Raw genomic sequence first — 21,931 nt, forward strand, 5'->3', positions numbered from 1 at the left:
TCTGTCTGCATTGGCATGATCTCAGAAAACACATGAGTTGTACTGGAGGATGTCACAGGATGGGGTTCCCAGGGATGGCCGTGATACCCCTGGGGCTCCTTGACCATGCCAATCTTGTCCAACAGTCACCCTCTTTCTCATCCACCACATCTTGCTGGTACTTTTAGTATAGGGAGGCTGCCCTTGATCTTATTGTCTGGACACAGTCTTGCTGGACCCCTCTGAACCCTATGGGTTCTTAGACCCCTTGGCATCCTGCTTCAAAATGGATGATTCACAGAATACCCTCAGCCTAATGGACTAGATGCGTGGCTCCAAACCGTCCCTTTACCACGCCCCAAACCTCGCAGATGGTATTGATATTGTCTCTCCTGGGTCTTGCTATAAGTCAGCCCCTGGTCCTCACTGGACTCTTTGCAGCCCTGTCTCTGTGCCCTTCTCTGGCGCCGGGGTCCCCACACTGTTGTGAGCCCCCCAAATAGCCTCAGCCCAATCCACCGGTCAAAACAGCAACTAAACTCTGATCCTCTGGGCTATAATATAATATAAGCGGTTCCAGGTGTGCTTTGTCCCTTTAAAACATCCAGCTTCTCCCAGCACTAAGTGCCTTATAAGCCAGAGTCTTGGGTGAGCTCTTGGAACCCCTTAATCCTACCCAGAGTAGAACAAGCCACCAGGACTCTCTCGTGAGCTTCTTCTCCAAGCGCTCCTTCCCCCTCAGCTGCTGGCAGAGAACTCCCCCTTCTACTCCCAGCCCTGGGCTTTATATTTGCCCAGGGCCCTGCCTCTCTCAGTCAGCTGATTGGGTGCAAGTGCAGGCTAATTTACTCATTGGCCTGTTGCCACAGTAACCTGCACCTGTGTGCCTGGCTCTTAGGACCCTCTCCCCAGGCAGTTTCTGCTCTTATAGGAGCAGACACCTTAGTGCCCTGAGACAGAGGGTTTCCCAACAGTCTTTAGAAAAGAGGTGGGCCAGGGACTTCCAGCCTAGGTGCCAGCCCCTATACCTACCCCAATTGGTTTGGCACCTTCTTGTGGGGAGGTGTTTCCCAGTCAAGGAGCAGACCTTGTGATGAGGGGTTGGGCCTTATGGCATCACAGACCATGTGATGGGAACACAGTGTTTAGGGCCGTAACATGGGGGCCAAGATGGCCACCAATATGGTGACCAGGGGGTTGGGCTTTCTGATGTCATAAGGGCATGTGATGGGAACAGGGTGTTCTGGAACAAAACATGATGGCCAAGATGACTACAAACATGGCAGTCAGGGGCGAACCTTCTGATGTCATAAGGGCATGTGATGGACAGGACTTCCTGTTTCAGGGCCAGAAACACCCCAAAATGGAGAACTTGCAGAGGAAGCGGCAGGGTTTTTGGCGGCAAAGGTCAGGGGTTAGGGACAGGACTTCCAGTTCCAAAGATGGCGACCAAAATAGCAGAAAAGATAGTGGCCAGTGGGCGGTGCTAGGGGCGGTGCTAGGGTGGGGTGGGGCTGGGGTGGGGCAGGGGGGCAAGGGGCAGGACAACTGTCAGGGGGCAGGGCTTGTCAGTTTGACAAGATGTACACCCATATACTACTACATTATATAAATCAATGTAATTTCTTCTATGCATGGGAAGTCAATCTTCCTCTATTTAGTTCCAATTGTGACTGATTCCACTGCAAGATAGCTTTCTTCAGCATTTTATTAAACCAAAATCTGAATATTGCCAGATATCCAGCTGTTTGGACAATATTATTTATATTGATTGTATTGTAAGGCCTTCTGGAGGGTAGGATGTCCTAACACTTAGTATGAAATTAATGCTTTAATGGTTGTATATGTTTTCCAGTTTATTCTTGACTTTTATTTCAGCAGTTTTTGCAATCAGTAGAAAATTGCTCCTTTGATCCCTTTGCCTCAGTCTCCTCTGTTCTAGGCCACATGGACCTCCTGGCTTGGAGCTAGAAGTTCTCAGACCCTGGTCATCTTCCGAAATCACAGGGAAGTGGCCCCAGCAGCATCCAGCCAGATATCAAAACCCCTGACAAATTTCTCAGCTATGCAGGTCTATTTTTTTTTTTTTCGGTTGAGCAATGTTTTTCCTTAAAGGGCAGGGGATGATGAGTAGGATTTGGAGGCTGTCGCATTCCCTCACCCCTTTGAAAGAGGATGGTACAGGCGTGAGAATGACTTCAGGCAGTGTGAGGAGTTCCCTGGGTGAGGCAGTGGCTTGGGAGATGAGATAGTCACTGCCCACCTGTGAGTGTTCGAGGTATGGCCTTGTGAGGGACAGCACCATGCTGCAGGAGTAATCCCTTGGGCATGAAGCAGGGCAGTGGCAGTGGGTAGGGATGAGAAGAAACATGAGGTGGGTTTTTTCATTTTGGAGGAATTGAGCACGGGTTTGGAAAGCAAGGCAAGTTTGAGCAAGGGGGGAAATGATCAGGCAGGAGGTAGAAGGGTGGGGTGCATTGCATTTGTATTTGGACGGTTTTTGTGGGGGGGGGTTGTTTTGTTGTACCTTCTTATTTTAATATTTTATTCTGTTTCTATAATTTTTTGTCTTTTATTTTAAGCTACCCCGTGCCTTTTTTGATAAAAGTGGCAAATAAGTCTAATAAATTATAGCTGGGGATCTGGGTTTTCCATTCACCATGGAAAAATACAGTAAAACCCATATTTTCTCCTTTAAAGGATAAATCTAATAAATTATAGTCAGGGATCTGGTTGTCCATTCACCATGGCAAAACATGGTAAAGCCCATATTTTCTCCTTTAAAGGAAAACATTGGAAACAGTAGGTGTCTCCTTGCAGGGTGGCAGAGTTCCAGCCTGCAAGGGGCTGGGAGGAGCAGGAGGAGGGCGGTCAGTCAGGGGGTGCCATATTCATGTGTGCATGTACACATGCACATGGCTGCCAGACATCCTGGAGAACAGCTCCCACAGGTAAGTCTGACAGGGAGGTGGGTATTGAGGCCCCCATAGTAAGGAAAGTGCTGGGGCTGGGGCTGCAGGCTGCAGGGCTGGGGCTGTGGCTGCAGCTGCTGCCTAGTCTGGGCTGTGTTTGGGGCCTGGGGCCAGGGAGCAGGACAGAGCTACAGGCAGCTCATCTAGGGGCTGGGGTGGGGCTGGCTCCCCACCGCTGTGTGCACTCCCAGGGAGGGCATGGAGGGGATGTGCCCCACAGATTTGTGTGTAGGGCAGGAGCAGACTGCCTGCTGCAGCCTCAGGACTCCTCGCCCTGCTGCCCTCCCCTCAGGGCCTCCATGGCCCAGCAGGTGAGACCTGGAATGGCAGGTTAGAGCGGGGCCAGGCAGGGAAGCTCAGTGCCACCACTACAAGCCCCATACTACTATGGCAAGGTGCCCCCTGCCCACCCAGCAGCAGCAGGATGCAGAAGCCCATGCCACCACCCCCACTGTTGCTGGGCAGACAGGGGGCACCTCACCATGGTGGCACTTGGCTCACAGCAGTGGCATTGAGCTTCCCCACCCTGCTCTGCCCTGCTGCACTGGGTATCACCTGCTGGGCCACAGAGGAACTTGGGGAAGGGCAGCAGGGCGGGGAGTCTGAGCTCGCAGCAGGTAGTCTGCATCCACTCCCAACCATGGGCTCCATACTGGCCATGCTACCCATAGGGAAAGGGGAGCTGGGCTCCGTACTCTACTCTGCCACAGCAGCCCAGTCTCCCACATGCAGCAGCCAGGGCTTGGATGCTGTTGGGGGAGTAAGGGGCTGCGGACCCAGGTCCCTGGCCCCATCGTAGCCCTGGCAGTTGGGGGGTGGGGAGTGAGGGGCACCAGCAGGGGTGGAGGGCAGACTGTGGGTTGTGAGTAGGGGCACCAGCAGGGCCAGGGGGCTATGGGTGGGGAATGAGGGATTTGGGGGTTTTAATCAGAAAAATTTTGTTGTTTTTTTTTTAAATCAGAGAATTTGCAATTTTTAAACAGAGAAAACCAGGATCCCTGATAATAACACGTGACAAGTTTTCTTTTCTTTTCTCTATTGAGCAGGATTGTAATACTAATCAGTCGTCACCAGATGGCACTATTAGAATTTCCAGTTTGTGTCTTCCTAACGTTGAAAACATTTATCTTTCAAGGAAGTGATGTATTCTTTTTGCTACTCCAGGAACTAGAAACACTTTGGAATGTATTTTTTCTGACTGCTTAAAATGATTTAAGTACAAAGATACTTGTTACAGAGATAATCACAAGTGTTAAAAACTTTGTTGCAACCTAACCTTTCAAATTTGGACTTCAATATTTATCTTTTTTTAGAACTTCTGTTCTCCAGGATTCAGAATGAACAGCCTTTTCTTGCTTCTGTTAGTTCTTCTTTTCAGTAAGGACTTTTCAGGAGTAGATGGGAAGAAATGGAAAGGTGAAGGTACAACACCTAACCTGGACAGCATTATAATTGGAAGGTGTTATGAGTACATTAGAATTGTGAATCCTGCTGTTGGGTAAGTGTTTGTCTTTATGTCTTATGGTTTTTAATTCATAGTCCTGATACTGAAGCATTCATTATATAAATAACCCTATTAAAACCAACTCAGGTGGCCAGAACAAAAAAATTGATGTTAAGAAATTTAGTCAAAATAAAAGAGATATGACACAAAGCAACATTTTCAGGTTTTCAAGTATTATCTCATCTTTTCTTTGCTAGGTTGCAGGGTGCATTGATGAAAATGCTGAGGCAATGGGATCTCTGATGGACTTTAAAACTTTTATGCTCTGTGATTTATTGTATGTGAATTTCCTGCCGCCAAATACAGGTCCTAGTGAGTTGTTTCATGTACTGTTTTTAACCTTAAACTTTATTCAATGATTTAATGAAACCAGACTTTTAACCACATTTGAGGAACAGTGCTGAAAACATATTAAAACTGTGAAATGAGTATTACCAGTGCTTTTAGTTGGGTTTAGTCTGAACTGTTTGTAAGAAAAAGATTCTGGTGTTTTCTTGGAAAAAAATTAAGTGGACACACTAGGTTGTTCTTCTATGCTAAAAAGGTCATTTCTATCTTTCTGATAACAAAAAACAGACTTGTTATAAGACCTTCATCTATGTTTTGTAAATAGTTCTGTAAGAGTTGGGCAGACATTTTCTGGAAAGCTGCTGACAAAATATGTTGTTGCCTACAAAAACTCATGCCTCTCGTAAGTCAGTTAAAAAGACACCAATTAATCTCAAGGATGCGATCTTCTACCTGGAAGGACAATGAGAATGGTTTCTAGAAGGAGAGGAAGCCAGAACAAGAAATGGAAGAGAAAAAGAATGTTGCAGAACCTTAAGGTGAAAGCAACAGGTGTAAACTACAAAAAAATCATTCCAGGTGGTATCCGAAACCATGTCTCCTGTGACTTTATGCAGGAGCAGCTCAGGACTGACAGCTCAATTTAGTGAGAGACAAAATTACACCTATGTCACCAAAAGAGACTCGAAGAGAATTATTTATGTAAGGAGAGATGTTAAATAAGACGCTAGGTGCAGAATAGCTTTTTTCAGGTCTGAGAAAGCAGGAGATACAGTTTGAGTTAAATATTAGTTAAAACAATTACTTCTGTTTAACCACATTCTAGGATAGAGAGTGGTCACTGAAAAAGGGAAGTGAGAAACAAACCTGTCTAACAAAGAGCAATGATTAGTGGAAGTGGTTAGAAACTAAAGAAGAGTTGCTATATTTAAACTGACTTCTGAAATTTGCAGTTGGTTTGGGTTGTTTTTTTTTTGTAATATATGGTAAATGTGTTACATTCACATGGTTTATTCAATGATGCAGCCTGTTTCTCTGCTGGATGATCCTTGGTAGGCAAAGGCAGTTTTTAGACTGGTGAGGTGCTGGCCCTCCATGCTGTCTGCCCCCTGCCACATGCCCTGCTGCTGCCTGCCTCTCAGTGCCTGTGCCTGCCCCCTACCCTTTGCACCTCATGCCTGTGCTTGCCCCTCCACTCTCTGCTTCCCCTACCCCCTGCTCCCCCATTCAGCCCATCTCCCCCATGTCCTGCTCCCCTGTGCCTCCTGCCTCCTCCAACCCTTACCTTCTGCTGCACCTCTACTCTTCCAGGGCAGTTGGCAGTAGCATGGTCCCAATTAGGAAATACCATATATAAATCAATGTAATACATGCTGGCCCCAACCTGGCCCAGCCCAGCCCAGCCCAGCCCAGCCAGGGAGAAGGGACAGCAGATCCCAGCAAGGCTGGATTGGAGCTGGAAGGGCAGGAGCCAGAGAAGGTAAGGGGGGGAAGTGGTAACTAGGGGAAGGGGAGCAAGAAGTTAGGGGGCAGGCACAAGCATGGGGGGAGGCAAGTAGCGGGCAGGCTCTTCACCATGTTCCCGCTGACCACATGTCCCCTGCCCTGCCAAATGAGCCATTCTGGCCCAAAGCAGAAGGTGGCTCAGCTCCAGCCTCAGCCCTTAGCCTGAGGTCAAAGCTGGAACTTACCCACTCCCACCCCAGGATGGTACTCACATCCAAGATGAAGCTTCCTTCACCCCCAAGCTGATTTTGAGTGGAAAAAAATTATTCTGGATTCAAGTAAATACAGTTGATTTAGGGCAGATTTAGCAGTGCATCTTTCAAATCTGGTTCAAGGTGGCTCATGAAGAGTTTGGCAAAATAAGAAGAGGTCATCCTTGTGCTCACGGTTTTGCAGAGCCAGCTGTTAAAGGTAAAATTATTTTGGGTGAGGTAAAACAGATGAGTTATGCAGTTCACTATGGCTTGAAATCTGAGTTGCCCATGGTTCAGTAAGGCTTTAATGTTTTCCAGGTAGGGGGTGTTAGTAATGATGTCCAGGGATCCTGGTTTGCTCTGATTAAAAAAACAAAAATCACAAGTTTTTGGAATAAAAAAGGTAACCCCAAATCTACATTTTTCTGTGCTCAAAATGAAACACCACTAATATATTAAAAATGTGGATTTTGAGTTAGTTTTTTAAATCTAAAACTTGGGGATTTTTTTTTTCAATCAGAGAAAACCAGGATCCCTGGTGGCAGATACAGTCTTCTCAGGAAGGTAGATTATGTTGTGGATTTTGTTGAGAAATCCTGTTATGTTTTGTAGAAAACTTGTTTGAGTGATAAGTGGATGAGATGATGGTTGCTATTAACCCTGAATGTTCTTCAGTATAGATACTGCAGTTGGATATGATGAATCTTTCAAGGTTTTCTTGTTTGTATATTTTAGGAGGCTTGTACAATGTTTCAATGGAGGGTAGAGAAGACATTGGTTTGTATAGATTTTTTTCTTTGAAATGATGGAGAAAGTATTTGGTATCTTTGAGTTCAAGGGTGAATACTGGCATGAGTGACTGGTGCCTCCTGAACCAGCCCTACTGACAGTATCAGTGTTGGCCATCAGGGGGCACACTGGCCCCCTCGGGGGGGTATGTGTACCCCCGTGCACCACCTACCAGTCGCCTATGAATACTGGTGTAAAGGCCTTTTTTAGTTTCTTACAATACTTGGTCTAAGAGAGTTGTCTGTTGATCTAATTTTTCCAGTTTGGTATGACAATGGCTCCTTCCTTGTCTGCTGATTTCATCACTGTTTGGTTGTTTTAGCTTAGGGATTCTTGTAGTGAGTAATGATTTTACCCAACAAGGATGCTACACTAGGGAAATAGACCGCATCACTGAATGGTTGGTTTTGCAGAACAGCATAAGAACTACAGATCTGCATTATGTTATTATGATATGTTATTTCCAATCTGCTTTTAACAGATACTGATAGAATTTGAATTTAATTTCTTACATGAGTAGAATCCTGTGTCCTCTACTGAATACAATTTAATGTGAACCTTTTTAAGGAAACATAAAAGTTTTTGGAAGTTTAATAGTTTAATTTGGATTTCAAGTTACTAATAGCTTCTAAACAGTCTTCTCCCCTGATTTTTTATTTTATATTCATTAATTGATATTCTAATTTTTAGAGTTAATACTGAGTAAGATTTTCAAAAGTGTTTAACTTTCATTATATCCAAATGAAAAAAAAAGCATACATTTTACATTTTTGAATTTTTTTACCCCTTGTGATTAAAAGGAATCTAACAAAATATTTTTAAAAATGTTTATGAAACCATACATTGAAATGGGTTTATGAGATACAATTTTAGATGGCAAAGTAATAACGGATTCATTTCTTGGACACTTCTTCCTTCCCATCACATCACATAAAAAAGGGATAGGCAACAATATTAAAGGAATTTTCCTGTTTAAGAAAAAAAATAAATAAAAAGAGCTTTTTGTTTCAGTCTCCCCAGTGATATCACTGTCTCCATCCAAAGTTGCAAAGCTGGTGGAGGATATACCTAAAAGTGTATCCATGCAGGAAAGGATGACTGTAATAAGGGTGGATATTGGTACACAACAAAGTGCTTTCCTGAATCACAGTAGCAACTGACATTATAGAAAGCAAGAGCTGCAGAACCAACGTCAGCGTTATGCATTTTCTTGTTTTCTTGCAGTCCTATAAACAATTACTGTAAATCAAAACAAAATGGAAATTCCATGTCACACAGTTGCAAAATAGATATTCTAATTTTTAATACCCTTGGGTGTGTACAGAAGTTGCTTTTTTGCCCTTTAAAACGCTTTATTGCCATGACTTAACAGAAGTGCATGGCTTTATAGCACTTTAAAAATCGGTCAAATTTCTGACCAGTGGAGAAGTCCCGGGCAGTTGTGGAGTGCCTCCTACGTTGGAAAATGCAGGGAGGGAGCCTCCCCCACCAAACAGTGAACTTCTGTCATGTTTAAGAGTGCTGTAACTGTATAGTGCTATAGAAAGTGCTTTAAATTACAGCACTATAAAATGTGCACAGAGTACTTCTGTAGACACCCCTTCTATTTAATTTTTTTGTAATTTATTTCCAAAATGGTCCCAAGCCAATGCAGGTGTAGGCCAGTTTACACTTTTGAAGTTGTGTAGCACAAAACTCTTAACAATATATTAAATATTTTCATGTGAGTCAAACATGAGTGAAGAGATTTTGCTTAGACATTTTAAATTATCTTTGGATTAGAACAAAACAAAAGGAAAACTTCAGTCAAAAGTGGATTTTTTTTCAGAACATCACTATCATATAAAAGTAAGGGGTTAGAATTAAAATAATATTGTGGAGTATAATGAAAGTTTCTAATAAGAAAATGCTATAATTACACATGTACTATACTATATATAGTACTATATACACACACACACACACACACACACACACATATATGTATATATATGTGTGTGTGTGTGTATATACTATATACACATTTATATGCTACACATTGCTGGGCAGTATAGAAAATTCAAGTTTCTAAAATATAATATCTTCTTATTTTTTTTTTAGCTGTCTGCTAAATAAATCCAACATAACTCATTGGTGTCTCTCTTAAGGTTGCTAAAAGTTGTCCTAAGAAACAAGCCTTCATCATGCCATAGTTTCAACAAGTATTTTTGTTAATTAAGATGCCTTGGGTAGTACAGTAGAATGATAATTTATTTGCTTAGATATGAGATGAGAGAGGTGAATAGGAAAAAAGCAGTAAATGAATTAATTATTCAGTCATTTACTTCTGGACTTCAACAGCCATTGAAGTTAAGTTCCTACATGGAAAGAAGGTTTTTTATAGTAGACTGCTTTTTAATGGAAAAGACTTGGTGGAAGGAAGCTAAAGCCAGAAAAAAAGGCACAAATAAGGCCATTGGAACAACTTGCGTAAAGAGGTGGTAGATTGATGTCTTTAAATTGAAACTCTGTCTTTCCAAAAGATACACTACCATTCAATAGAAGTTGTAAACTTGATAAGGAAATCGCTGAGTCAATCTGTGGCCTGTCTCATATAGGAGGTCAGATTAGACAAGGGTTCAGTCTAAATCTATGGCACCTTAAATCTGTTATTCTAAGAACTGAGAACATTCAGCATCTCAGAGATGTGCTCAGTATCTCCAAGAACTATACAGAGAGGCCTGCCCCTCTACTATAGCCACAATGCTGGAAGAAGCATGGTTAAATAAAAAGCACACATTATGACATGGGTTTCAAATGGAAAAGACATATGCCATGGCTATACTACAGACTTCTGCTAACACATGTGTCATGGAGGTGTGAAGAGGTCCAACCCCTGAACAACACAGACATGTCTGCAGAAACTCTTATGGTCATGAGTAGTATATAGGCTCACTGCCCTTCAGTGCAAATGACGGGTGGGCAGGACCAGAAATCCTGCCCCCTTAGCCCCACCCGTTCCCCCTTATATGGTGTGTGACGTCACTAGCCCTGCCCCCTGCCCCCAGTCACATGGTGTGTGGCATCATCAGCCCCGTCCCCTGACCCCTGTCACGTGGCGTGTGACATCAACAACTTCGCCCACACCCCCAGTCACGTGGTGTGTGACATCAGCAACTCCACCCCCACCCCCAGTCATGTGGTGTGTGACACCACCACCACATGGTCCATGACATCAGAAGGACAGCCCATGCAGACCCCCAAAGCCCAACCCCTCATGCTGCAAAAATCACCCTAGATCACATGGTACAGTTATGACGTATCAGGTCCCAGACTGCTCTAGCCCCCACCCCCAGAGCACAGTCATGGCCTATGGGGTGGTAGTGGGGTGGTGTGACCCCTCTAACAACCTGCCCCACCACCCCCAACCAATTGGTGGGGGTTTCAGAGAACTTGGACCTCCCAAGAACAACGTTGAACCAATTGGAGCAAGTAGAGGGGTTGGGATTTAGGCTGCAAGCCCCACCAGGTCTATCTGCTTTCCCAAATGACCCCTCTGTTTGTCTGACACCGCGCTCAGACATGAGGGGGGAAAGACATGGAGGAGATTCAGGAGTGTAAGATGGATGCCAAGTCTACCAAAACAAGACCAGGGACTGTGACAGAACTCGAGCAGTCCATATCAGAACCGCCTATGGAGAGCGTGGACAACTCTGTCTCAAGGGACTCTCAAGGGACTCTGCTGAGGCAACATTTTTGTCCAAAGATAATGACCATTAACCCTGGCTTTGAGCCTGTGGAGATTGCCGAGCAGGGCTACAAGCCCATGGAAGTCACAGAGAAGGGCTATGAGCCCACGGAGTTCACTGAGCAGGGGTGTACTTGAGGGCTATTTTCAAATAAAAAAGTATCCCACCCCCCCCGTTCAGAAGAAGGTTTCTTGTGTGACCTGGTTTTGAACAACTGTTCAAGATGAGGCTGAAGACCTCGTTAATGTTGTATTTCTTACCTGCTTAATAAACCTTGTTTTACCATGGTTTAAATTTGTCCTCAAGCATTTCAATGCACCACACGGGTGTTAGCATGGGGTGGGTGTGGGGCAGTGGTTACCAGACATGTCTACACAGGAGGCTATGTTAAAGGAAGTTTATTACTCTCCTGGTGAAGCTGGCAGTTTTGGCGGGGTAAACACGCTTTTTGAAGCTGCCAAAAGGCAGAATAAGGTTCTGAACAGGAGCGGGGTCGCCATCTGGCTTTCAGATCAGGACACTTACAACCTACACAAACTGGCAAGAAGATACTTTAAAAGAAACAAGATTTGTTTCAGATATTGATGTGCAATGGCAGGCAGATTTGGTGGATATGCAGCAGTTTTCCAAGCAGAATCATGGGGTTAAGTTCATCTTAACAGCGATAGACATATTATCTAAGTATGCCTGGGCTGTGGGTCTAAAAGACAAGTCAGGAGGTGAAATAGCTCGAGCCTTTAAAACCATTTTTACAGAGGGCCGCGTACCTCAAAAATTACAGACTGAACAGGGGAAAGAATTTTTAAATAAGTCTTTAAGCCAACTGTTAAAACAGTATAATATTCACCATTTTGTGATGAACAGTGAAGTGAAAGCTGTGGTGGTAGAGAGGTTTAACAGAACATTAAAATAAAAAATGTGGAGGTATTTTACAGCCTGCAACACCTTTCACTACATTGATGTGTTACCAGAGTTTATAAAGAGCTACAACCACAATTTTCACGGAACTATCCACACCAGGCCTGTTGATGTGAACTTCTCAAATTCTCCATGGGTGTGGAAAACCATGTACGGGGACTATTTCAAAATAAAACCAGCAGCACTTATGTTTAGAAAAGGAGACCACGTGAGGATGTCTAGGACCAAAGGGAGGTTTGAAAAAGGTTATGAGCAAACATTCACCGATGAGATTGTCATAGTGGTTGAAATCCTTAGACACGTGTAGATGCCTGTATACTGCCTAAAAGATTACAAAGACGAACCTATCAAGGGTTCTTTTTACCCTAAGAACTACAAAAAGTGAACCCCAATCAGGACAGAGTTTACAGGGTTGAAAAAGTTCTAACAACGAATGGAAAGGGAAGAAAGAAGCGGATGTTGGTGAAATGGTTGGCGTGGCCGGCTAAATTTAACAGCTGGGTGGACAGCCTCCTGGGAGTGGGAGGAAGGCACGAGCACCCTCAGGAGGCCTCGGGTGCCTCTACACTAATGCTCGGAGTATGGGGAATAAACAGGCGGAACTCACCCTTAGAATAGCCAGTTCAAACCCAGACATAGTAGGGATCATAGAAACGTGGTGGGATTCATCCCACGACTGGGCAGTGAGCATTAGGGGCTATAGGCTCTACAGGCGGGATAAAGAAGGAATGAAGGGAGGGGGTGTGGCGCTCTATGTCAAAGAGCAATTCACATCCTCTGCCAGCAAAATGGGGTCAGAGAAGGGGCAAGCTGAAGTGCTTTGGGTCAAGATACAAGGGGGTCGTGGGGAGAGGGATGTAACGGTAGGGGTCTACTACAGACCCCCCAACCAAGGGGAGGAGCTGGACCGGGAATTTTCAGGCCAGCTTGCACAGGCACTTAAGGCAAGGGATGTAGTTGTCATAGGTGATCTAAATTAACCGGACATCTGCTGGGAGGAGCAGTCAGCCAGGTCGGACCGATCCAGGAGGTTCCTGGCTGAGATACAGGACCTCCACTTAACCCAGGAGGTGCACAGACCCACCAGAGGAAATGCCCTGTTGGACCTGGTCCTGGCCACAGGTGATGATCTGGTAAGGGGCCTTCAGGTCCTTGACCACCTGGGTGATAGCGATCATTGCTTGCTGGAATTTATCATCCACCGTAGGGTGACAAAGGCCTGCAGCAAGGCAGTAGCCCTAGACTTCAAGAGGGCCAACTTCAAGGAGTTGAGGAGATTGGTGGGAGAGGCGCTGGGGTTCTCGAGGGCAGGGGAACTCAGTGCCCAAGATGAGTGGTCGTTCCTTAAGGAGACGATACTCAGGGCCCAAGAGGTGACGATCCCAACTAGAAGCAAGCGGGGCAAGAGTGCCCAAAAGCCTCCCTGGCTCACCAAGGAAGTCCAGGAATGCCTGGTTGCCAAAAAGGTAGCGTACATCTGGTGGAAGGGGGGGGGGGGAAGGCAAATCTCCAAAGAGGAGTATACCTACACTACTCGGGCCTGTAGGGGGGGTTGTTAGGAAAGCTAAGGCAGACATAGAGCTAGGACTAGCGTCCAAGATCAAAGATAATAAAAAGTCCTTTTTCAAATATATAGGGAAGATGAAGAAGGCACCAGGAAATGTGGGGCCCCTGCAAGATACGCTGGGCAATCTGGTGGTCGCGTCAGAGGAGAAGGCAGACCTCTTTAACAAATTCTTCACCTCCGTTTTCTTGTGCAGGGACTGGGACTCCCCCACCATGTTTCAAGATGGACTCGAGGGGAATGCCTCAAGACCTAAGGTTGAGGAGGACCAGGTTAGAGTGCTACTGGAGGGGCTGGATGTGTTCAAATCAGCAGGTCCAGTTGCTCTCCACCCCAGGGTGTTGAGGGAGCTAGCAGGGGTTATTGCAGGGCCCTTGGCATGGCTTTACGAGCACTTGTGGTGCTCGGGCCAGGTGCCAGATGATTGGAAGATAGCCAATGTGGTCTCCATCTTTAAAAAAGGGAGGAGGGAGGACTCGGGCAACTATAGGCCCGGCAGTCTTACCTCAATCCTGGGGAAACTCTTTGAGAAGATCATCAAGGAGCACATCTGTGATGGGCCAGCACTGGGGATGATGCTTAAGGGCAACCAGCACATTTTCATTAGGGGCAGGTCATGTCAGACCAACCTGATTGCCTTTTACGATCAGGTCACAAAAGCACTGGATGCAGGTGTCGCCATGGATGTAGTCTTTTTGGACTTCAGCAAGGCCTTTGACACTGTCTCCCACCCTACCCTCATTAAAAAACTAGGTGACTGTGGCATTGATGCCTACACAGTCAGATGGATTGTGAATTGGCTGAAGAGTCGTACTCAGAGGGTGGTGGTGGATGGGTCATATTTGACCTGGGGGAAAGTGGGCAGCGGAGTCCCGCAGGGCTCGGTCCTTAGGCCCGCACTGTTCAATTTCTTTATCAGCAATTTGGACGACGGGGTGAAAAGCAACCTGTTCAAATTTGCTGATGATACCAAAATATGGGGAGAGGTGGGCATGTTAGCAGGGAGGGAGAGAGTGCAGAAAGACCTGGATAGGTTGCAGGGGTGGGCTAACAAAAACAGGATGCGTTTCAATACTGACAAGTGCAGGGTGCTGCACTTGGGCAGTAGTAACCAGCAGCACACTTATAAGATGGGAAACTCCCTTCTTGAGAGCACGGAGGCAGAAAGGGATCTTGGAGTCATTGACTCCAAGATGAACATGGGCCGACAATGCAAGGTCACAGTTGGCAGGGCTAACCGGACCTTATCGTACATCCACAGGTGCATCTCAAGTAGGTCCAAGGAGGTGATCCTCCCCCTCTACGTGACACTGGTCAGGCCACAGCTGGAGTACTGTGTCCAGTTCTGGGCACCCCACTTCAAGAGGGATGTGGACAACATTGAAAGGGTCCAGAGGAGGGCCACCCGCATGATCCGGGGACAGCAGGGCAGACCCTACAATGAGAGGCTACAGGACCTGAACCTGTTCAGCCTTCACAAGAGAAGGCTGAGGGGGAACCTTGTGACCGTCTATAAACTCACTAGGGGGGACCAGAAGGGTTTGGGGGAGACCTTGTTTCCCCTAGCGCCCCCCGGGATAACAAGGAATAATGGCCACAAGTTGTTGGAGAGTAGGTTTAGATCAGACATCCGTAAGAACTGCTTCACAGTTAGGGCGGCTAGGATCTGGAACCAACTTCCAAGAGAAGTGGTGCTGGCTCCGACCTTGGGGGTCTGTAAGAAGCGGCTTGATGCCTACCTGGCTGGGGTCATTTGAACCCAGTTTTCTTCCTGCCCAGGCAGGGGGTCAGACCTGAAGATCTGCAAGGTCCCTTCCAACCCTACTTCTATGATTCTATGATTTGTAACATATAGGGGTACCTCAGTCAGAAGGCCGAGATGTGTGATGGCAGCTTTTAATCACTTTGCCAAGCAAGGCTTGCACCAGGATTTTTCCAGAAAACACGAGCTCAAACTTTACTATACAGCTGGTTGAACCTCTAGATGTGCTGGGGAACTGGGAGATAGGGTTAGCAGAAATACAATACCCGCACAACTGGAACAACATCACTGAAGACACCCCTTTCAGTATCATTTCTGGGACTAAAAAATGGGGGTACCTCCTGCCTTGGGGGTATTATACAACCATCACAGAGTTACTGGATCTTATAAACAATACAATTACCACCCACCCTACTCCACCCGAATTAATTATGCACTATGACCAAGCGATCAGAAAAGTGAGACTTAAAACCAAAGATAACTCTTATGGTTTTTATACTCATGGTGAGCTAGCCTATATTTTGGGAAGGCCACCCGGGGCCTCTGTTAAAAAAAAACACCCTTCCCAGCTGATATTACTGGAGGGTTCAATTCACTGTATGTCTACATGAACATTGTGGAACATCAGCTTGTCGGGGAGTTTTCAGTTCCTTTGCTATGCTGCGTCCCTGTCAGTGGGAAGAACAACGAGTTTGTCACCATCACATATGACAACCCACATTATGTCCCCATTAGTCAGCAGCACATCGACACAATCAGCATTGAAATAAAGACAGATCAGAACAAACACGTCTCATTTCGCTTTGGTAAGGTAATCATTAAGCTTCACCTACACCCCTAGAAGACTTTGAGATTTTAAAATAAGTAAAAACATGATGGTGATGGTAAAAAACTATGGGGACCCTAACTTGTACAGAAATTATTATAAAGCCCAGGCCAGGTATTTTCTTCCTGGATATCAGGGGGTGCCCGTGATGTATGGGGCTGGTGTGGTAGGCATATTTCTCATTCTCTTTAGAAAAGCTGTTCTGCTTTTGAGAAGAGGTCTGGATATTATTGAGCCCCATGCTAAAAATGCAGCACAAAACACAGCCAAAGATGTGATCAGTCATGTCTCCTGAGCTGTCCTGGATAAGGTGGTCAAGCTGGCAAAGCAGGAGGGGTCTGGTCTCGCGTATATTCAAAGAAAGAGCCTTAAAAGAAAGATAAACAGACCAGACTCTGGACGTGCAGGACCTCCTCAAACCCTTAAAAAGAAGAGGGTAAGTCAACGGGGCCGCCACACACGAAAAACCAAGAAGCAGCCTGGGAGAAAGAAGGGGCAGTCTCCTGGAGGAAACAAAATATATTTTAACCACCATGGCCTTTGTTCACTGTGAGTCTGAAGAATGCACCAAATCCTAACTGGATGTGTTTCAAATCACCCCTACACAGACCTGTATTGAGAAAAGCCTGTATGTTGAGATCCCCCCCACCCTCGGCTATTACTGAGTCCAGGCCCCTTGACTTTCCATAGCCAGGAATGGCGAAGAATACTAGGATTTGAACAACACACTGCTGTACCTTTGCTTTGGGGTATACCTTATTTGCCTTTGACCTGTCTCCTGATCAGGAGTATGCTGATCATTATTCGCTGATTAAAACTGGGAACCTGAGAGCAGAAATACACTTTGCTGCAGCTTTTCCCACCATAGTTAACATGATCATGTACGGGGTCTTTGACAACATCATAGAAATAATCAGAGGAGAAACGTCCTGTTTGACTATATGTGAAGATGGACACTGAAAAGCTTGCCAGGGTTTTATCTTCAGACCCCTATGCCAAAGAAACTTTCTTAGATGTTTTCCCCTGTGACTGGCTTCCTAAGACTCAACTGTCTCAAAGGCCCCTGAGCTTGGTGGTCAACACGCACCCGTATAATCAACCCGGAGAACACTGGTTGGCTGTTTACCTGGAGGATCGGAACCGCGGAGAATTTTTCAACTCATACGGTCACCCCCCCAAACAGCGCTCTCTTTCCTCAAAGCATTATGTTGTTTTTAAACAAGAATGCTATTGACACTGCTTTTCAGACGAAACAGTTACAAGACCCCCAATCTGTCATCTGCGGATACCATTGTGTGTTTTTCCTACAGCACTGTAGCAAGGGGCTATCATTCGAACAGATTTTAAAATTGTATCATTCTGACGATTTAGCACAAAATGATAGGGTGGTGATGCACGTTGTAAAAAGTAAATATAAAAATTTCCATGTGGCTGAGCCTGCTCAAAACATGTTTCAACATGCCCAGACATGTATTTCTTGCTATGACTTTCACGAACGCTTTGTCTAAATAAAACACTTAGCTGGTTCTGTGTAAATAAAGCTGTTGTTGTTTAAATGTGTGTATGTGTGTTTTCATTTTTAAAAATCCTCTGTAGACAAAAACTTTATAGCAGTATAAAATAGCGTAAAACTTTACATGGAGAGCCAATGGCTTTTAGAGACAGTTTTTTGCTTCTTAGGCAGCGCTGTTGGTGTTTCTTGGTCTGAGGCAGATAATTTCAGGTGTTGCAGATTATCATGATTCATGGCATTGCCCATAACAGAAGATGGTACATTCCGCTCGGCCATGGCTTTCATAAAGATGTCCCAGCCACCAGTCCGGGCATGAACCTGAAGGGGTCTCCGGACCAAGTCGAGCGTGTTAGAACCCTTGACAAGCATCCCTTTGTAGACAAAACCCCCTTGATCATCCCAAGAAGAAATATCCTTGTGCTGGCTCAGCTTAGTGAGCAACACTTCAGCATTTTTCCTGTATCAGGCATTCACGTTATCCAATACTTCCTGAACGACAGTGTCAGGGTTTGTGGGGGTTTCTAGGGGGTCTGCTCCAGCAGAAACAGGGTTAATTTCCCCCTGTCCAGATCACCCTGCTTTACATAGGTCAGGTATTTCTGAAGCATGGCGACATACAGTTTAGCCTTATGATATTCTGCTAAACCCAGTCTTTGGAGAATATGCCTCATTTCAGCATCCGATAAGCAGGTTGCCTCAGTTCTGATATTTTCCTGAGGTGGTTGGGGAGCTCTTAATTGTTCCAGTTCATGTTTGGGCACCAGGTACATTTTTTCTGAGTGCTCCATCACCAGCTAGCCAAAAGCCCCGTAATCAGAGGGAGAGCAAAACTTAACAGAGGGCTGATAAATCCCCCAGACTGTTTCACCAGCTGTTTCTTTTTTTTTTAAGAGGCAATCTTTTGTTACTTAGGTTTTTTATGATCTCGCATCTCTTCTTTCAGCATGAAAATTTGATGTGGTGTCAAAGGGATGTTTCCTTTTAAGGTGTTCAGAATAATTTCTGAAATGGCTGCTACTAAATCGTCAGAGGCCGAGCAGAGTATAGCTTTTCTCTGCTGTGGGGAGGTTTGAAGAAGCAGTTTTAAGAGAGCCAAATTTCTTTTTACGTGGTTGGACATGTTCCCCTTCCACCGTCTCGAGCGCTAAGAGGCTGCCACTACATCATCTCTTTTTATTTCCACCTGCTGTTTTTTTAAAAGTGTAAGCAGCCAGTTGGTCAGGAGGAAAAAGCCCTGTTTTTCATCTAAAAGCATCTGGGGTAGAAGCGTTTAAATCAACCACCAGATACCCGTAAGGTGTTTTAGTGACATCCTCAAAAGCTTCTAGAAAGAACTGGGCCTTACCCAGGTACACCTGCAGTGCCAGGGACACTATCTATAGCTCATCTCTGGGGTTTTTAAACAAAACCGTGTATTTTGTGTTAAGGGTAATGGTGCGACTCCTTTTCCCTTGACAGAAAACATTTTGAACTATATACATAATGCTCAGATTCTGATGATGCACGTACTTTGTAAAGGCTTTCTCGATTTCACCTCTGTCACAAGCAGAGTCCATCAAATCATCCACCACAACCATATTTATTTTATTAGGAGGAAACAAATAGTCGTCATTGAGACTGTCTGGCAGTCCCTCCACAAACTTGATAAAAGGATATTTACAAAGCAGTTCTTTATACAAAGGCTGCCAACAGCTATAGCACCACACGATGTTCTCAGGCATGGCAGACAACATTCTATCAGCGTGATCCAGAAGGTTTTTTATAAAGTAACTTTTACCACAGTTGCTAGGGCCAGCCAAAATTACAGATATCCATCTTTAAAAACCATAAGGGAGACTGTTAATGTTTTCTGTGAGGACCCTTTTGTCATAAATGACTTTCTGCATTTTTCTCAAGGCTTTGGTATCTATCGTCCACTTGCTTTTGTTCCTGACGATAGAGCGCTGTTGTATCATGATTGTTTTAGGGGTGTCCCCAGCGGGGTTTGCCCCATAATCTAGAACAAGATCTCTCAAGGTTTCAAAGTTGACTTTTTCACTGTTGGCCACATTCAGGGTAATCCCTTTGACCTTCAAGCAAACCTTACCCCCAACAACTTGTACCCGTAAAGTTTTCAGACCGGCTGACACAAACTCTATGATGTGCTCATCTGGTGAGATTTCGCTGGTGAGCTCACCTAAATAATCGCCTAGCGGGAGGTTCCAATCTCCCTCATGGCTCACAAATATCACAGACTCTGTGTCATGGTACAGACACCGGTCTTGCAAGCTAACAGCTCATACAACTCTAAGCGTGCATAAGCGGTGGTGAAACAGGCTATAAAGATGTTTGTGTTACCCGAGAGCGTGTAACGCTCTTTGGCATGCTTCCAAGACACACAGGCTGCCTCATCATCAATATAGTTTCAAGATGAAATTTCATAGGTGGGAAAAAAGAGGTAGTCAAAGAGTTCTTTGGGGTCTCTAACAACGCTAATGTTGGGCAAGTTGGTTCTCTGACCAAATTTACCCCACAAAGAATTTAGAAACAATTTTGCTATTTGGCGCTTTGCGGGATTGGGTTTAATATGCTCTGGGCGTAAGGTCATGCCTTCTTTTTGCAAGAAATTGGCCACGTATGTCTCTTGTTTTTCTTGCTTAGTACACCAGGCGGGGTAACCCAAGGCTTCCTGGTTCTGTCAGAGGTGCATTTTTATGTACTGTGAAAAAAGGGTGCTAGACCTCTCAGCAAAATGCCAGACTTCATAGATTTGAGCTACTCTGTACCCCTTGGCAATAGCTTTACTTAATTTTGGTGTGCACCACGTTTCCAGGAGGGTCCTCTCTTCATCAGTGTGGTCGCACTTTTGCTGTCTTGTTTCCATGTAGAGGCGGCACAGTGTGAACATCAGTTTTCCATTCATCCTGGTGGGTAGCACAGGGAAAAAAAGGTTTCGCAGTGGGTACGGTTTCACCCTGGCTGTTCCAAAATATCTCAACAGGGGTTGGAAATTGTCATGAATGATTTCAGGGTGTCCGGTTGGGTATTCCTTCATTTTGTTTATGAAGGGGTAAAGACTAGTAAAATCATAATAGTGTATTTGTTCACTGGGTTTAGTTTGGTAATATAGACAGATGGCATTAGTTCTCCCCCCCAAAAAGAGCATCCCGAGGCACCAGTGGAGAAGGTAGCGGGGTTCTGTTTAAAAAATCTTCCAGCTCCCTGTCCGCTTCTAACAGAGCCCTCCACTCGTGCTCCCAAATGGTTCTAACGGTAAACCCCTCTCTCTTGAGATAATCAGTCTTGTGCAACGCCTGATAATTCAGAAACCCGAAGGTGGTCCCCATCAATGGGTTCTGGTCTCTCTTATTGTAGCAAGTGACACAACCATGGAAAAACATCCGTTAATTTCAAACTCCATAGGTTCCCCATCAATGTTGACATAGCTGTCTAAAAAAATAGGGGCCTACCTGAAATTCCTCACCCTGAAAGGCATGTCAAATTTGAATATTTTCTTTCTCCGAAATGTACATTAGCCACTGGCTAGATGGGGTTGAAAACCTCTTTTTCTGTCTGTGATAATTGTCTGGGGGGAGAAGCGCTATGGTCTGCGGTTCCAAAAATATAAACATGGCCATGCAGACAGAGGCCAGCGTAATGTATTGGAAAGGATCTAAGCAGTGTTCTACGTTTTGGAGTTCACCATCTACTTTCATTCGGTCTACCCACCATGTCATTTTCATAATCTCAACCCTGTAGAGGCAGCAGGCCTCTTTCAAAATTTTTACATCCTGCTGGCAATAATAGGCCAGCTCCTTTTGCATGTCAAAGGTCTTATCGCAGTTATTCTGATACTATTCTAAAAACTGTCCTTTCTCACCAGACATTATATTTTCAACACTGTAGTACTCCATGTTTGGGAGACACTCAACATAATTTTGGTTTTCTGCCATGTTAAAAAATGTAGGAAATAACCTTTGCATCCTTCAAACCCCATCGCCTGTGGAAGCCTGCTAAGTTTCATTGGCAAAAAGTTCCCTAAAAAACGGATGCCTAGCCTGGTCACTTCAATGCACAGTTTACCACCCTCATGTGATTAGGGAGTGATTAGTTTCACCCCCATTTTTTCCTTCAGTAACTGGCTAACAATGAAGTAACCATCATAGTCTTTGGCATTGAGAGCTGTGAAGGTGTAGTTCTTGAACTTTTTAACCATAAAGACCTTAATAAAATCAGACAGCCACTTTTCGCCCTTAAACTCCCAAGTGCTTTCTGGTTTTTTTGGGCTTAGCTTTACAAGCTTTTGGGGGGTTTTTGCATGCGGCTTTCTGAGGGTTTTTTTCCCCCTGTCTTTAGCTCCATTGAAAAAAGGTAGTTGGGCACACGCATCCCTGTTTCCTGCACACACT

General features: G+C 45.0%; 1 protein-coding gene across 1 annotated transcript in view; it reads left to right on the forward strand.

Annotated features, from left to right (window-relative positions):
• Positions 1 to 4,080: 4,080 nt before the first annotated feature.
• Positions 4,081 to 21,931, forward strand: part of LOC102559494 (ADP-ribosyl cyclase/cyclic ADP-ribose hydrolase 2) — a 113,503-nt gene continuing 95,652 nt past the window's right edge. Inside the window, exon 1 of the mRNA XM_019479854.2 lies at positions 4,081 to 4,449. Coding sequence (XP_019335399.1) covers positions 4,289 to 4,449 — 161 coding nt within the window. The 5' untranslated portion in view covers positions 4,081 to 4,288. The remainder of the gene's footprint in view (positions 4,450 to 21,931) is intronic.

The sequence above is a fragment of the Alligator mississippiensis genome, chromosome 2 (genome assembly GCF_030867095.1).
Source record: "Alligator mississippiensis isolate rAllMis1 chromosome 2, rAllMis1, whole genome shotgun sequence".
In the NCBI taxonomy this organism is placed as follows: Eukaryota; Metazoa; Chordata; order Crocodylia; family Alligatoridae; genus Alligator; species Alligator mississippiensis.